Here is an 18,569-nt window from a genome sequence, read left to right on the forward strand (position 1 = left end):
ACAGTAGATATTCTGTGAAATTTTCATCTCAGTTTTATATATGTGAGTAACATAAAACTTTTTTATTTCTTACTGTGGAATATACATTTTATTAAGTTTAAAAACCACTACTCTAGATAAACTTCACCTTTTAACTCTTCTTTACTACCCAGAACTTCCACTATTACCTTTGATCATTAAATGAAAAGAAGGAAAAAGGGAGGGAAGGAAGGAAAAAAAAACAGTGGGTTTCTTGAGTGAGGCTCATCAGTTAGTTACCAGAGTTCCTAGCTGGGAGGGCACTGCCCTCTAGAGAGCATTTGGAAATAAACAGACAGGTGCTACTCACATTTGGTTCAGAGATGGGCAGAAATGTGTAGTGACCTTTCTAACTGCCGCAACAACTGACAGATACTATTGGCATTTAGCTCACCGAATCCAAAGATGCCTAACATCCTATAATGCTTGGAATAATCACACATGATTGGACTAAAGAAGAATCGCCCCACCATATAGTCAACTGTACCTTCCCAGCCCCGAGCTGAAAAGCACTGAAACCAGATCAGCAGGAAAGCACAGCTTAACTCACCAGCAACTCCCATCTATGGATACCTCTCCACACACACTTGACTGAAGCCTTCCTGTACAAATGGAATAGGCCATACATATGAAAGCGTGGAGTGATCCTACAGAATCTAAGATTCTGCTCCCAACGGGCTACAAGCATCCTCAGCTCTCCCTCTCCACCAATCACCAACACCCCTCATCCACTGGAGAAGGACAGGAAACTGTGAGTATCAAGGCAGCCTAGGTCCCTGGACCACTGCCAGCAGGGTATCACAGCCTGTACAAGGAAACGAAGATTCCAGACACACCTCTGAAATTGCAACTGCATCAGAAGAAATGAGAGTCATTGTGAATTTTCAGGTTTATTGTGTAGTCTGAAATTTATTAACTGGAGCAAATAACCGACAGTATGGACATTCTCTTGCATGAAAATCACAAGTCTTTGCTTCCCCCTTCCTCGAAGTTTTGCCCTTCCAGGTAAGACCTCAAGCCCCAGCTACTACTCCATACAAAAATAACTCCCTGGACTTTCTTTGTATCATGAAGAAGGAATGTACAGACATGCATGTTACTTTTTAAATGACAATAGACACTCTGAAGTTATTCCCAGTTTTATTGTTTGCCTTAGAAAATAAACCCACCAGGCCACTCGGGAACAGTATTTCTGAGAATGAGGACCCAGAGTCTGTGATAACAGAGACTACCCATGTGAACACAGACATATTGGGACCGCCACCAACCCCCATCCCCCCGCCACTGCCCAGAATCTTTTCTCCACATATGATGAAGAACAAGATCTCCCTATGCCCTCTTCTGAACTGCCAGAAGTCAGATTTAATTCCAACACAAAGTCACTGCCATAAAGATGAAGAATCTAAATGGGGATTCAGAAAGGACAAGGTTCCAGAATATGGGATAGGGCCAGGAGCACTGGCATTTCTGTGAGAAGAAACATCGACTGGTTGAATCCTCGAATGAAAAGAAATACAGCACAGTTTATAATCTTAAGCCTCACTGACATTTTTCCAGGCCCTCACATGGACCGCCCTCTACCTGCCTCAATTTCTGACATCTCATTAAGAAGAAATTAATTTGGTATGTACAGGGTAAAGTTTTTTGATTTTATAAAACGTGAGGGGAAAGCCTGTCTCTGCCATTTTTTTTTTTTTTTTTTAAGATTTTACTTATTTATTTGACAGAGAGAGACACAGCAAGAGAGCAAATACAGGCAGGGCAGTCGGAGAAGGAGAAGCAGACCTCCCGAGAGCAAGGAGCCTGATACGGGGCTTGATCCCAGGACCCCTGAGATCATGACCTGAGCTGAAGGCAGACGCCTAACAACTGAGCCACCCAGGTGCCCTGTCTTTTTTTTTTTTTTTTTGAAGATTTATTTTAGAGAGAGAAAGAGAGCACATGTGAGTGTGGGGGGACAGGGCAGAGATAGAGAGAATCTCAAGAAGACTCATCACTGAGCATAGAGCCCAACAAGGGGCTCAATCCCACAGTCCTGAGATCATGACCTGAGCCAAAATCAGGAGTCAGACACTTAACTGACTGAGCCACCCAGGTACCCCCAGCTTATCTCTGATATCTTACCCAGGGCTGTCACTTGATTTGGTTCATCTCAACAGAGAGTGTCACAGTGATAGCTAACTTTCCCCAGCAACTATTTTCCCCTTCTCTTATACCCACCTCAATCCTCCCTCCTGGGTTCAAACAGATCATATGGCTAGCCTTCCCTGCAGTTAGATGCGTCCGTGAAAAAAGCTGCCTGCTTTCCCCTCTTTCCCCTGACCCGGGGGCTAGAACAGTTGAGGTACTGTTGAGTCTGTTTTGATCATGCAGATGAGAATGCCCCAATGGAATGCCGGAGCAATAAGAAAGAAGGAACCCAAGTCCCCAGGTCCACAGACGGCATCCTGGAAAAAGGCCACCTACCTGCCCTGGAGCCCTGACTACCCAGGGACCATTCATTATTTGACAAAGAAGGTTCCACTTTGTTTCAGCCTTTGTTTTTTGGGTCTTTGTTATAGCACCTTAGCTTTTACCCAAACCAATATATACCATGTCTGAATGCGCCCTTGCTCAACCACTCCTTGTTGTGTCAGTTCTTGAAGTCAGCACGCTTCTGCACCAGAATGCGGGGGCAAGCAGATCCCCATTCTTCCATCCCAGGGCTCTGACACTCTGTCTAAGGCTGAGGGTCCTCCAGGACTAACTTGCACAAAGGAAATCTTGCTGAGGAGTCTGTCATGCCTAACTCATTTATGGCATGAATCTGTCATTGTTGATGTCTTAACTAAGATGGCCTCCTATGAGCAAGTCCATGGGAGAACCCAAGAAATGTTTACATAAGAGAAGCTGTCTGACACAGACTGTGCTGATACCAGAAGAAAAATGCATGGAACCACTGAGAGGAAGTTAGAAAGGTTAGGCCAAGTACTTGACAGGACCCAGGCCTGGAATTCTAGACCTGACTCTACCCATGGAAATCATGGGAGAGCAGCTGCCTCATGCAAGGTCCCAAATCACTATTTGGTAAAGTGGGGTACATTATGAAAGAAAAGGGACCCCAATAAGAGCTACATGTCTTTCTCAGAGCTTACAGGAACTTGGGTCATCTTGACACATAGAATGTAGCCACAGAAGCCGGAATTCACACTCAATTTCACTCCTCAAACTTCAAGTCCCTAAAAGCCAAAAGTCCAGTCCCAGAACACTTAAAACTTTGCATGAGCAAACCATGAAGAGAAAGACTTACTGAGTAACCCCTATGCTGGAGAGCAGGCCCGCCAATATTCTCTCCCGGCAGCTTTCAATTTTACTTTGTTTACCAGTCAAGGGTGTTAAGGATGAATGGATAAACAAAATCCAACACTACCTACAATGGAATATTATTCAGCCTTTAAAAAGGGAGAAAATTCTGACACAGATTATAATACAGATAAATTTTTGAAGACACCATGCTAAGTGAAATGAGCTAGTCACAAAAAAGACAAATACTGTGAGATCCCATTTATATGAGGTATCTAGAGTAGTCAGATTCACAGAAACACTAAGTAGAATGGTGGTCGCCAGGGTTGGGGAGGAGGCAAAGTGGAGAGAAGTTGTTTAACACATACAGAGTTGCAATTCTGTAAGAGGAAGAGTTATGGAGATTGGTTTCAACAAGGTGAATTTATTTAACACTATTGTACTATATATTAAAAACAGTTAAGACTATTTACGAATTTATAAAACATGAATTTTATATTATGCATATTTTACCACAATAAAAAAAATTCAGAACTATACCCTAGAACAGTAAACAAACTAAATTACAAATACATACACCATATTTTGATTATGGTGGCAGCTGCAAGCCGTCAAAACTCAATGAACCTGTAAAATGAGCAAATTTAATTCTATATAAATTCTACCTCAATAGGGTTGAATTTTTTTTAAAAAAGAATGTTTATTGTGAGACTGACATATTTTTCCCCCCCGAGGGGGCACACCCTTCCTGGAAGAGCTGCAATACCAGGTCAAAGGATGGAGAGGATGGAGCAAGCTCCGATTCCGTCTCCTAGTTCCAAAACCCATTTACTGTATTGTCCTTGGATAGAGGACATATTAGATATTAAACTGCTAAAAACAGACACTATACTTGACCTTAGCCAAAAGGCTGAGAAGTAACTAAAAATTTTTAGTAAAGGTCTCAAACTCATTGGTCTTATCACTGATTCTGTGGCTTTCCAATCTCAAATTTATCCTCCCGCCCACCAACCACCCCACCCCGCCCCGCCAAACCATGTCAAATCAGCCTCATCCTCAAAGCTGTAGGGGCCATACTTACTGCAAGATGCTCATCTTGAGCTGAAGGCCATGGAGAACCTCGATCACTCTCTGCACATCGCCAAGAAGCTGGTGGGTAGCCACAATCTTCTTAGCATTCTGGTGGGAGTAGTTCTCTTCTAAAAAGGCCAGGCCATGCATATGTCCCCTGCTCAACCACTCCTTGTCATACCAGTACTTGAAGCCAGGCCTCTGACCTAAAGCAGTGACAATGAAAGTTAATACTTGGCCTGAAGGAAACCCAGACCCCTGCATCATTGTACAATATCACACAAATTACTGGAAGGATGGATTCCTGTGTTCATTTATTCAACCAATAAACATTTACTTGGCACCTACTATATCCTGGGCTCCTACTAGGGGTGGGAAATAAGGCAATAAGACATGTAAATTTCCTGATCTCCTAAGAACAGGCCAAAGGTGGAATGGGAACTTGGGTATCTCTTTAAATTTAAATCACATCATTGCATCTCCTATTTAAAACCCTCAAAGACTTCCCACTGCATACAGGGAAAAAAGGGGAAAAAAAAAAAAAAAAGCCCTAACATTGGCCTCATGAGCCACCTGGACCCAGATCCTTCCTGCCCTCCTTGCCCCACCCTCACAGCCCTTACAGTGGTCTCCTTTAAGCTCCTGGAACACATCCATCTTTTCAGTCTTAGGATCTATGCTCTAGCATCCTCTGTCTGGAGCCCCTGAAGGACTGCCATCTTTCCACTTCCTCAGGCCTTTTGTTACTTTCAAAGTAAGAATTCAACACCTCCTAACTCATTCCCTATCTGGATGCTAAACTCTCCAGCCAAAGCACTATCCCTATCTAACATCTTTTTGCTTATTTGACTTATTTTGACACCTGTTTCTGGCCCAACCCCACTAAGAGCAAGAATAATAGGAACCATTTTGTCTGGGGTTGTATCCCCAGCATCTGGCAAAGGACATCTTGAATGGATTTATCAAGTGGAAAGAAGCTCCAAGTCCCCCTTTCAACACCTACACCGCCTTACTAAATATAAACAGTCAGGCACCCTCCCTTCTCTGAACCTCCATTTCCCATCTATTAGAATGACAGACAAACTGGATGGTTTTAGTGGGCTTGCTCATCACAAGGATCCTTAGGAAGAACTGAAAACACAACTACATGTGACTTGGCAGTATTTCCTGCTCCAAATTCTCAAGGAACAGCTTTCAACCAGACAACCATTTACCTCCCAATATCTATAAAAATCCTGAAATAACCCTCATAATCCCTATCAAGGTCTTTGGGCTCTTTCTAGCTTTACTAAAACCCATGGTATGGATATACCTCCATTCTGTAAAAAACATCTTTAAGTAACCTTTAAAGAATAAATCTGTTAGGTTAAACTTCTGATCCAAGACACTGCAGAGTCAAACACAGGCTATAAATATGAATGTAAAGGACACAGAGCATTCGACTCCAGAAGGAGTCTATTTACAGCATTGGCAGTTAGAGTTGTAAAAGTTCAGCAAGTATAGAGAGGAGTTGATGAAGATGGGGTGCATGATTTGTAAAAAGGGAAAAATGGAGAGAGGGAAGGAGTGGGAGATAATAAAGTAGACAAAAGAGATTTTTAAGCAGTGCTAAGGAGCCCAAGGGATTACGTGTGGCATCTCAGAGGCAGCTGCTGCACAAGTGGCCTGAGCAGCAGGTTTCAGAGTAGTCCCACCTGCTCTACAAAACTAAGGTCAAAGAACATGGTTCTCATCTCCTATCTGGCACTAACTTGCTGCTGATCTTAGCCCCGTCATGTCCCTTCTGGGCCTATATTTGCTCACCTATCAAATGTCAGGGCTGAACTAAGTGGTCTCTCAGATCCTGCCCATTAATAATATTCTGTGGCTCACAGACTAATCTTCTGACCATATTCTTTCCTTGGGATAAAGAGAGAAACAGATCCCTCTCCATCTATGGACTAATCTAGCACAAGGAGATATAGTGTCACAACAGAGGTCATCAGATCTCAAGAGGACACACCTGCTAGAACACAAACTACAGTGATCACCCCCTCCCTACACAACTAGCAAAATCAAAATCTGACCCCATTAGTCAGTTCTAATTCCAATTTGCTTTATGAGATTGGGAAAGTCATTCATGTCCCTGGGCATCAATTTCTTCATCATAAGCAAAAATAGGAATAGGAGCTCCCCCCAGAACCACCCCACAGGACAGAAAGGATCCATAGAAGTAGAGGCACTTAAGCATTGTCTAGCCTTGCCGAGCCTTGGGATCATGGAACTGGAGCCAAGGGGAGAAACCTAGAGGTGGTGAAGGGAAAAGATACCACCATCCCACTGACAGCAGGACAAGAACCACAGATATATAAGATTTCCGGAAAAGGGAATCCAAAAGCCACAGGCCAGTCATGTGGCCATGGAACAATGCAACTAAATGATCCTGTTAAAGGAATTATTTGCTGGTTTGGGTAGCAGTCAAGCCCTATCAATACACCTTTTCCCTTCCCCTCAAGGGCGACTCTCTCTTCCATGTGGCAATGATGCAATGGAGGGCAGGTGCCACCAGAGCGAGCAGAGGCAGGGTCCTAAAAAAGCCAAAGACAGAGCCCATTATCTTCATGAAGCCTCAGTAACAGGAAAAGGTGCTTGATCCAGCAGCACACATTCTAAAACTAGCTTAATACAGAGAAGAGTGGCATGGCACCCAAGCAAGGCAAGGATGACAGGCAAATCTGGAAAGTATTCCACAGCTTTTTATAGTTTTAGTCATGCAAGATGGAAAAAGTTCTAGAGATCTGCTGTACAACACTGTGTTTATAGTTCAGAAACAGTACTGTACTGTACACTTAAAAATTTGTTAAGAGGGTAGATCTCATATTATATAATTTTTACTATAATAAAAAAGTAATTCTAGCCCAAGGCCAGGCTTTCCACAGGCTTCCCACATACTCTCTCACTGCTAAGTTCAGGACAGCAGTCTAGCAGGTGAGCTAGCCACAGGGGCAAGGAGTCCGTCTAACCAATGTCAAAGAAATAAGTCTCAATATCACAGACAGTGAGGCTGCTCCATGGCCAGCTGTGGAAAAGGTTACATATTGTTAATATCCCTGACTCCAGAAATCTCTACCTGGAGGGTCTTGGCAAACATAACAGGTGTATTTCTCAGGCACATTTTCTTCCAGTAATCCCATGCAGACCCCATGCTGCCAGCATTGGCACTCTTCACACTGTTAGAATTAAAGAAGCAATAAAAATTAAACTCAGAAGGCATCCTCCATCCAAAAGCAAGATGCACTGTTGGGGGGAGGGGCAGTGAGAGGGAGAAGAAAAGGGGAGGGAGAGGACTCCCAAATGACCTACTCAGGAGCCAAGCTACAACCCCTCATCGACAACTGTGCCGGTCATGGTGGCAGCCACCAGCCACCTGTGGCTCTTTATATTTAAATTAACAAATTAAGTTAAAATTCAGCTCCTTAGTCCTATTAGCCACAACTTAAGTGTTCAAAAGCCATGTGAAGCTAGTGGCTGGTGTACCAGACAGCAGAGATGAAGACCATTTAGATCTATAAAACAGTGATCTCAAAGAATGACTATTTTCACTCCTGTTTCTAGAGGCTTTCACTTTTCTGATCACATTATGAGAACAGAGGGGAAATGTTCAAGTTCCTAGAGGAAGATTAAACTGGAAAGACAAAAACCTGAGTCTGAATTCTAGCTCAGACATTCATTAGCTGTATGACTTTACACAGGTCACTTCTCCCTAGGCTTCAGTCTTCCCCACTTGCAAAATGGGGTACTCACCTACTGACCATGGGGGCTGTTTGTGAGGAATTATGGGGTCATATATAAAAACTCCCATCAAGGAGCCCAGTACACACCCTTCATGCACTTATTACTACTACAACTAGGCAACCTAATTTACTTTGATACCTCCTAGAATAATCCCATGCTAGCACTTCGAGTTTATTCTCTCTCAATCTTACCAAAGGTCACACAGCTGAAGAGAGGCAACAGTGGATCAGAACACAGGCCTGGCTAACAGCAAAGCTAGTTCCACTGCCTTACTTGGGTAAGGGGCCAGAGGGCGAGTGGGGAGGAGGGGCAGGAGGCCGAGAGGGAAAGAAAGGAGCAGATAATGAAGGCAACCCCATGGATGGCCTGAGGATAGTAAGCCTGAGGGCTAAGGGTCTGGAGGGAATGGAAAGTAAAAACAATGCCAAATGAGATACTAGGACACTTCATGGAATCTCAGACCAGGACCCTAAGACTTTTAACTATGCAAACAGACAGACAACTCTGGAAGGTGGGCAATGAGCTTCCTTCCCAGCATGGCCTTGAGGGTGGGCCACTAGCCCGGCCACAAGGGACTAAACTCCAAACTCCAAACTCCAAAGCTCAGACAGTCCTCGGCTATTTGGAGCCAGATAGGCCCTAGCATCAAGAAGGCTTTCCTGGGCAGATAATCCCCTAGGAAGCTAACTGCGTCAGAATCAACAGAGGCAAAGCTGGAAGATAGACTTTTTAGCTAAGATCCGATACAAATTCTTTAATATACAGATGAAGGAACTAAGGCTCAGGGAGAAAGTAAACACTGCACAATAACAAAGAGTTAGTTGTAGAAAACAGAAGTAAGAATGAATGTCTGTCTCACCAGTAAGTTTGGAAATCTCTTGAGAACTGGGATTCACTAAAATTCAATCAAAGACAGCTAAGTTGAAAACTTCAAAATAACTTTTTTCGTATGGGTTTGGCTAAAAAAGATGATTCAATTTTTAAAAGTTTAAATTTAGAAATGAACAAGAATAATAACAGAAAAGATAAAGTATCTAAGACTAAACCTGAGACTAAGAATAGAATATCTAAGATATCTAAGAATATCTAAGAATAAAACATACAAGATCTCTGTGAAGAAAATTTTAAAATACTACTTAAAGGACACAAAGACTTAAGTCAATGGTAAGGAATATCATATTCTTGGACAGCAGGAGTCATCAAAAGGAAGTCCTTTCTCCTTAGGTAAATTTATAAAAATAATGCAGTACCAAATAAATAGTAAGTGAATAGCTGTAGAACTGGATAGAAGGTGATCCTAAAATTAATAGGAAATTTATAAAACAGAACAAAAGGGGATACAAGCCCTATCAGATATTTTAAGAATATTATAAAGGTAAAATAATTAAAATAGAATTGTATAAGCAAATACACAGAGAGATCAATGGAAAAGGAGAATCTAAAAAGCAATCCAAACACATATGGAAATAAAATAAACGAAGGTGACATTTCAGTAACAGGGCATAGTGTTGGGACAACTGGGTAGTTATGGCCCTTACACCTTATACCAGGATAAATTCCAGGTGGAACAAATATTTACATTGCTTTAAGAAGATTAAGTGGAATTTCAAAAGTACCAGAATCAACCACGAGCAAATTCTGTTACAAATTTTTCAATAAACTTTTATGAATGAGGAAGCAACTATTATTTAAATTTCAGAGCCATTAAAGGAAAGTTTGATATAGTCGACTCATAAAATCAAACAAAAAATCTGACAGATGACAGAGTGGGTACAAGTTGTTTTAACTGTTTTTGCAGCCAATACAAAACAAGGTCTAAAGCCTATACAAATGAGTAGGAAAACGACCAACCATCCAACAGAAAAATGGATAAAGGACATGAACAGACAGGTCAAAGGAAAATATCTAATTCTTAAAGAAAAAAGATGTTCAAATCCACCACCAGAAGAATTAATGAATAGTTATTTGAGTTAATATAATTAATGTGAAACCAACCAGACCAATAATATGCATATACTTTAGTATTTCTAGGTTTGGGGATTACATATAAATATTAAGTAATTATTTATACATTTATGTACTGCCTGAACTTTTTATAATAAACATTTGCTTTTATCCTAAAAGTTACTCTCTTGAAGAAATATTTACAGAGCATAATTTTCATTTTTATATATATGTGTATGTGTATTCCAAAATATTAACACTGCTTATCTCTAGGTAAAAATAATCTGGGTAATTGTTTTCTTCTTTGTGATTTTCTGTATTTTCCAAATGCTACAAGTATGAAATTTTTAAACATTTATTTAAAAAAAACAAATTACATGGGCGCCTGGGTGGCTCAGGCAGTTATGCATCTGCCTTCAGCTCAGGTCATGATAGCAGGGTCCTGGGATCGAACCCCATGTTGGGCTCCCCTCTCAGCTGGGAGTCTGCTACTTCTTCTCTGTGTGTCCCTCTCCCCAGCTCATGGTCATGCCCACTCTCTCTCAAATAAATTAAAAAAAAAAATTACAAAGTGGCTATACCAACAGACTATTTTTTCACTTATCTTTTTTTTTTTTTTTTAAGATTTTTTTTATTTGAGAGAGAGAGAGAGAGCACACACGGTGTGCCAGCAGGGGGAGAGGCAGAAAGAGAGGGAGAGAATCTCAAGCAGACTCCCTGCTGAGCGTGGAGCCTGACCAGGGACTCAATCTCACGACTCTGAGATCATGATCTGAGCTGAAATCAAGAGCTGGGCGCTCAGTGGAATGAGCTACCCAGGTGCTGTTGTTCTTACTTATTTGAAGAGCAAAGATAAAGTCTGATGATATTCTATACTGAAAAAGGTGCTCCTAAGACTGTTCACTGGCACAGCCTCCACAGAGAGTTTATATAATATTGCTAACAACAAATAGAAATATTTATCAAAATTATACATGCACATTACCTGTGGCCCAGGAATTCTACTTTCAAAACTTGGTCCAACAGGCATACTTACACAAAATTATTCATTACATTACTGTTAAGGTTAGAAACCATCTAAATGTCATCAACATGGGAAGGGTTAAATAAATGATGATCCATCTATGATGCAGCCATAAAAAAGAATAAAGAAGTTTGTTTTCTGTTTGAAATGAAATAGGCTTCAACATATATTGTTAAATGAGAAAAGATATTGAAAATACTACATAACTGTTTTTTTTTTTAAAAAAAGATGGTTGCACAGCAATGTAAATGTACTCAATTCATCTAACGCCACATACACTTAAAAATGGTAAATTTTATGTTATTTTACCAAGTAACTGAAAAGGTGGTGAGGAGGAAGAGAATACATTTGTTACTGCTTGCTGAGCCATGGAGTGTTTCCAGAATGCTACACAAGAAGCTGACAAAGGGTGCTTCCCATGAAGGCAAGCTGGGGGTCACATTTTTTTCTCCATACCTATGTATACTTTTTGGACTTTGAACTATATGAATGCTCTAGCTAGCAACAAATAAATAATACAAATCTTAAAACAAACAAAGCTTTTAAAGTGGACTTCTGGTTAAAACTGCTACACAAGTTTTACTGGGTTTGGCACCTAAAATATATTTGTTAGTCTAGGGCAAACTACACCCAGAGGCTAAATTCCGTTCATGCCCTGTTTTTGTAAGTAAAGTATCATATGAACACATTCATGTTCATTTATTACATAATGCCTATGACTGGGCAAAGCTGAGTAGCTGTAACAAAGAACACAGGGTCCTCAAAGCCTGTAATACTTATCACCTAGCCCTTTAAGAAAACGTTTGCCCAAACCTTTCCTGTAACAATTAAAATAACTTAAATATCAAATGGAATTCCTGAGGTTCATTTTTATGCGGTACCCAGATTTCTCAAACATTCATGATTATTAAGTAAGACTTTAACCTCCCAATGATTTAAATTATTGCCACTGGTAAATAAAATCAAATAATAATTTACTTGAATAATGTTAATACAAATCAAATAATGAAAATGATCAGAGAACATTACTCCTCTAAAGCAATGTATGCATCTTCTAGGAAACAAACTCTAAATATATGCTAGGGTAGGGGCACCACGGTGGCTCAGGTGTTAAGCATCTGCCTTCAGCTCAGGTCCTGATCCTAGGGTCCTGGGATGGAGCCCTGCATCAGGGTCCCTGCTTAGCAGGAAGCCTGCTTCTCCCTCTCCCACTCCCCCTGCTTGTGTTCCCTCTCTCACTGTGTCTCTCTGACAAACAGATAAATAAAAATCTTTTAAAAAATAAAATAAATGTATTTTAGGGTAGTGCAAATTACCAATGTAAGTAAAAAAATTATTTAAAAAATAATCACTGAACCTTCCTAGACGACAAATACGTTTAAAACTAGATGATGGGGGCGCCTGGGTGGCTCAGTGGGTTAAGCCTCTGCCTTCGGCTCAGGTCATGATCCCAGGGTCCTGGGATCGAGCCCCACATCAGGATCTCTGCTCAGCAGGGAGGCTGCTTCCCCCTCTCTCTCCGCCTGCCTCTCTGCCTGCTTGTGATCTCTCTCTATCTTTGTCAAATAAATAAATAAAATCTTTAAAAATAAAATAAAATAAAACTAGATGATGAATATATTTACAAAGTTTAAATTACATTTTTTCCAGAGCTCCCTCCAAATGTATGTCTTTTACTAAAGTTACTGAGTGGAAAAGGTACATTGCTCATAATGACAGGGAAAGTAAAAAACTGTCCCTCTATACCACAAAGCCAGCTCTACACAGCAAGGGGACAGCAAAGAAAAGTCTTCTACAGCAAAACATAAGGTGTTTTGAAGTGAGCTCATCATCACAATACCATAGGAAGCCACAAGCATTGCACTGAGCTGAGCTAGGGGAAGGTCATGCAGAGCCTGGGAAGCTGGAGATGAAAGCAGTTCCCGACTCTGTCCTATAACAGCTGGTATGGCCTCAGCAGCTCCAAATTTAAGTTTCCTCATATACCATATAATGCCACACCAAGCTCTACCTCCCTGAACACCCCATCATCCTTGCTACTTATAGAAAAGTCAGTGGGAAAACACAGTGGATCAGAACTAGGTCTCTTCTACTGATGAGCGGGAAGAGCCCTGCCAGGAAGGGCCTTCATTACTCACCCACTAAAGATTTCTATGGACAGGGGCGCCTGGGTGGCTCAGTGGGTTAAAGCCTCTGCCTTCGGCTCAGGTCATGATCTCAGGGTCCTGAGATCGAGCCCCATATGGGGCTCTCTGCTCAGCAGGGAGCCTGCTTCCTCCCTCTCTCTCTGCCTGCCTCTCTGCCTACTTGTGGTCTCTGTCTGTCAAATAAATAAATTAAATCTTTAAAAAAAAAAAAAAAAAAATTTCTATGGACAAATGAAGATGAAATCAGGCTTCCAAGACCCAGAACTGACTACATGCCCAGAGAGACAGGATAGAAATTAACCATCTTCAACATCCTTTCAAAAACCAAATTAAAAAAAAAAAGATTCTACTTAGATAGTTCCATGTTATATAAGTTTTCAAATTGTAGTCCACTGAGCTTCAGAGGTTCTGCAAATGAGTATCTTTTTAAAAACAAGACTATTTTTGGGGCGCCTGGGTGGCTCAGTGGGTTAAAGCCTCTGCCTTCAGCTCAGGTCATGATCCCGGGGTCCTGGGATCGAGCCCCACATCCGGCTTTCTGCTCTGCGGGGAGCCTGCTTCCTCCTCTCTCTTTCTCTGCCTGCCTCTCTGCCTACTTGTGATCTCTATCAAATAAATAAATAAAATCTTTTAAAACATTTTTTTTAAAGATTTATTTATTTATTTATTGGACAGAGAGATCACAAGTAGACAGAGAGGCAGGCAGAGAGAGAGAGAGAGAGAGAGAGAGAAGCAGACTCCCTGCTGAGCAGAGAGCCCAACGTGGGACTCGATCCCAGGACCCCGAGATCATGACCTGAGCCGAAGGCAGCGGCTTAACCCACTGAGCCACCTAGGTGCCCCAAAATAAATAAATAAATAAATAAATAAATAAATAAATAAATAAATAATAAAAACAAGACTATTTTTAAAAATTAAAACCAAGGGCACCTGGGTGGCTCAGTGGGTTAAGCCGCTGCCTTCAGCTCAGGTCATGATCTCGGGGTCCTGGGATCGAGTCCCGCATCGGGCTCTCTGCTCAGCAGGGAGCCTGTTTCCTCCTCTCTCTCTCTCTGCCTGCCTCTCTGCCTACTTGTGATCTCTCTCTGTCAAATAAATAAATAAAATTAAAAAAAAAAAAAATTAAAACCAAAAATGCACATTCCAATGTTTCCCAAACTTAAACTTAAGACAACACAACCCACCAGTATACATAACTCTGTACTGCTAGGCTAGCTCAGTATTGTGTTACACTTGGAACAAAGCTTTCCCTCCCATCTCCTTAATCAGTGACTACACAGCATGCTGTTTAGGAAAAGTCACCCATACAAATGGCCATGTCTCACAAAAAGGAAACTACTGAATCACTGAAATGCTTCAAGATGTCAACTGTCACACACAAACCTGATTGCATATCAGACTTCATGGGAAAAAGCATACCATTCACATTTCTGGACTCAAAAGTGAAGATGACCTATTATGAACTTTCAAAACTAATGCTTTTAAACTTGTTATACATTTTGTGGCTCTATGAAAGAATCCATTCGGAAACTGCGTTCTGATATTTAAAAGGATTGAAAACCACAGACCTAAGGCTTACTAAAGGTCATAAATACCAGGTATTATTTGAGACCATTTATGTACTCTGAATTCCCAGAGGTTACCATGAAGGCTACTGAAAAACAAAGAAATTTCCAAAGAATCCTGACCAATATAACCATGACTTACTTGAACAACTCAGGTTCCCTGGACAGTCCAGGCAGCTGCCAAGACATGCGGGGTATTAATGACAGCCTTTGGAGTCAGCAGGCCAGCAGCCACCTCACTGAAACTGTCATTAAAAGCAAGAAAAGGGCCAGAGGCAAGCAGGTGCTGGCCAGTGATGCTCTCCCCAAGCAGGAAGGGAGGGGCCTACCCCACAGGCACATCCCCGAGATGGAAATGACAGATACAAGTGTCAGGAAAATAAAGAACAAGAAACAAACAAGTTATGAAACTGGTCTCCATTTCTTAAGGCCATATAGAAATTTTACATCAGAGAGAAAGTAAGGGACCATAGGAAGACTCAACTACCACTCCAGAGATTCAGATCCCTGCTGTTCAACTCCTCACTGTGTGACCACAGGCAAGGCCCTTCCCGTTTGTGGGTCTCAGCTGCCCCAAGCAGAGTGTAAGACTTTTAGACTCAGTGATGTTTCAAGTCCTCTCTCATTCTAATAATAGGCTATTTACACCAGCCTGAGATTCAGAGGAAGCTGAACTCTAAAGTAATAAGCTCAGCGTGCTGCTGGTAATAGTGCCTACCTGGCTGGGGCTTCTAACATGACTCTGTCTGCTGTCCTCAAACTGCAGTCCCTGCAAATTCCTTCCAAGGACCAGTTTAGGTTTCCCTATGCCTGTCTCCTGGAAGCTCTACTTACTTGAATCATGAAGTCATTTTCCTCCTGAACCTCACAGATGCAGCGGACCACTTCAAAATCATAGCGGTCATCCCCATCAAGTTCTTCATCTGGATTGGTGGTCACGTCAACATCTTGACCATACTCCTCATCGCTCCAAAGAAAGCTCTCAGAAGAGGACTCGCTCAAATTATCTTCCTCTGAGAAGAAAGGAAAAACAACAGTCACTATTTTAAATTATAATTACAAAATTTTAAAAAACCTAGAATGTCAAGAGTGGAAGTGACCTTACAGCCCCACTCCTCTATGAACTTTCACAGAGCTGGGAAACAGGACTCCAATCTGTTCCCTGGGCCTGTCTTCTAGTAACAGCCCAAATGACACATGCTGCCTGGTGATGAACTGAATTCCATTCCTCATTTTACTGAGAGTGAAGCCCAAAGTAAGTGGCACCTCAAGGTCACAGATCTCATTGGCAGAGAGGCTACAACGCCCCAGGAACTACACATATCATCATCCTAATGACTCAAAGATGTTCCTCAACCTCATCCCTTCCAGCCAGGACCTGGCTTACTGTCAAATCTACATCCAGAGCCACCTTTAAACTCTGTCAACAGTAGGAAAGGAAGAAGGGGCAGATTCCAGAGATAATCAGAATTAGAATCACTAGATGTTGGCACCTGCTTAGTTATAATTACAGCTAACATTTACTGATCACTTCCTTTGTACCAGACACTGCTGTAAGTACTTTCCATATAATTGCTAACTCTTTCCAAATTCACAATCAACCTCTAAATTGCTGGAAAAGAAGCAGCTTCAATGTTGACTCAGATATCCCCAAGCAATCAGGTTAGATGCAGAGTCCATGAATAAGAAATGGAGCAATGAAAAGGGCAGGCATGCTAGAGGATGGGGTATAATGGATTTTGGGGGTTACAGACATACTGGTCTGGACGAACCTAAGAAGCATTCAACTAAAACCAAAGTTGGAGAGAAGAAAAGTTCAGGAAAGGCACAGCTAATTGCCTTTGGTTTATCTGACGCACTTCTTTATTTTGAAAATATAACAGACTTATACTTGCAGAAGGCCTGGGGAGTAAGTTACAGTGTCAACATAAATCCAGCCTTCTCCAACTATTCTGCTATACAAATGATCAAGTCAGCAGACAGTCTCCTTACCAGATACTTTCACTTTCCCTTTATGGTTTCCAGATTCTGAGCCATGGAGCTGTGGGCTCATATGGACCCCAGGCTTATTTGAGGACCCGCACCTGGTGACAGCAAATGCCTTAGGTGGAGAAGGTTCCTGAGAGGTATCACTGATCTCCTCACTGCAAGGGCATTCTGGAAGATAGGATCAAAAAGGAATTAGCATGCCCAAATATCATCAGGGCATTCCAGAATCAATCCCACCCAACCAACAACTCCACTGTTCAAACAACTCCACGGGCAGAGGAGTTGATATTCAACTACAAAGGGGTGTGGAAGACAGATTTTGGGATTAATACTTCTAGATACTTCCAAGAACCTCAAAACCAAAAGCTTCCTCCTCACCATCACCCTTCTCCCTTTTTTCTGATAAGTTTTTCTAAGCCAAAAGATATATTAAGAACAAAAGATGGCAGGGCACCTCAGTGGCTTAGTCATTAAGCATCTGCCTTTGGCTCGGGTCATGATCCCAGGGTTCTGGGATCAAGCCCCGCATTGGGCTACCTGCTTGGCGGGAGGCATACTTCTCCCTCTCCCACTCCCCCTGCTTGTGTTCCCTCTCTCACTGTGTCTCTGTCAAATAAATAAATTAAGTTTTAAAAAATTTAAAAAAAAAAGGGGCGCCTGGGTGGCTCAGTGGATTAAGCCGCTGCCTTCGGCTCAGGTCATGATCTCAGGGTCCTGGGATCGAGTCCCGCATCGGGCTCTCTGCTCGGCAGGGAGCCTGCTTCCCTCTCTCTCTCTCTGCCTGCCTCTCCATCTACTTGTGATTTCTCTCTGTCAAATAAATAAATAAAATCTTTAAAAAAAAAAAAAAAAAAAAAAAAGAATAAAACATGGCAACTCTCTGGCTCCCAAGGTTGAACACTGATTTTCTTAACATCTTTGTAGGAGTTAGACACACACTCTTTGAGAAGTAAATCCTTTATTGAAAGGCTTCAGAGATAATGTGTTTAAGAGTTGTGTGTAGGGCCTGTGGGTGAAGCAGTCAGTTAAGTATTCGACTCTTGCTTTCGGCTCAGGTTGTGATCTTAGGATCACGAGACTGAGCCTCACATTGGGCTCTACACTTAACGCAGAGACTGCATTAAGAATCTCTGTCCCGGGGCGCCTGGGTGGCTCAGTGGGTTAGGCCGCTGCCTTCGGCTCAGGTCATGATCTCAGGGTCCTGGGATCGAGTCCCGCATCGGGCTCTCTGCTCGGCAGGGAGCCTGCTTCCTCCTCTCTCTCTCTCTGCCTGCCTCTCTGCCTACTTGTGATCTCTCTCTGTCAAATAAATAAATAAAATCTTTAAAAAAAAAAAAAAAAAAAAAAAAGAATCTCTGTCCCTGGGGCGCCTGGGTGGTTCAGTGGGTTAAAGCCTCTGTCCTCGGCTCAGGTCATGATCCCAGGGTCCTGGGATCAAGCCCCGCATCAGGCTCTCTGCTCGGCGGGAAGCCTGCTTCCTCCTCTCTCTCTCTCTGCCTGCCTCTCTGCCTACTTGTGATCTCTGTCAAATAAATAAATAAAATCTTAAAAAAAAAAAAAAAGTCTCTGTCCCTCTCCCTCTGCCCCTACCCTCCAAAGATCTCTCTCTCTCAAATAAATAAATCTTTAAAAATAAATAAATAAATGTTGGGTGTACAAGGGGTGCCTGACTGGCCCAGTTTGGTGGAGCATGCAACTCTTGATCTTGTGGTCATAAGAGCCCTACACTGGGTGTAGAGATTACCTAAAAGTAAA

General features: G+C 42.0%; 1 protein-coding gene and 1 non-coding gene across 2 annotated transcripts in view; both read right to left on the minus strand.

The window, feature by feature from the left end:
• The window catches only part of PHF20 (PHD finger protein 20), a 148,006-nt gene that overhangs the window by 11,692 nt on the left and 117,745 nt on the right, over positions 1-18,569 (minus strand). The window contains exons 12-15 of the mRNA XM_032350796.1: positions 16,818-16,982; positions 15,660-15,838; positions 7,481-7,580; positions 4,382-4,577 (exon numbers count right to left, since the gene is read on the minus strand). Coding sequence (XP_032206687.1) covers positions 4,382-4,577; positions 7,481-7,580; positions 15,660-15,838; positions 16,818-16,982 — 640 coding nt within the window. The remainder of the gene's footprint in view (positions 1-4,381; positions 4,578-7,480; positions 7,581-15,659; positions 15,839-16,817; positions 16,983-18,569) is intronic.
• On the minus strand, positions 4,033-4,222 carry LOC116596701. Its single transcript, XR_004288282.1, has one exon. It is a non-coding gene; the product is annotated as a U2 spliceosomal RNA (small nuclear RNA).

Source organism: Mustela erminea, chromosome 7, assembly GCF_009829155.1.
Source record: "Mustela erminea isolate mMusErm1 chromosome 7, mMusErm1.Pri, whole genome shotgun sequence".
NCBI classification, from domain to species: Eukaryota; Metazoa; Chordata; class Mammalia; order Carnivora; family Mustelidae; genus Mustela; species Mustela erminea.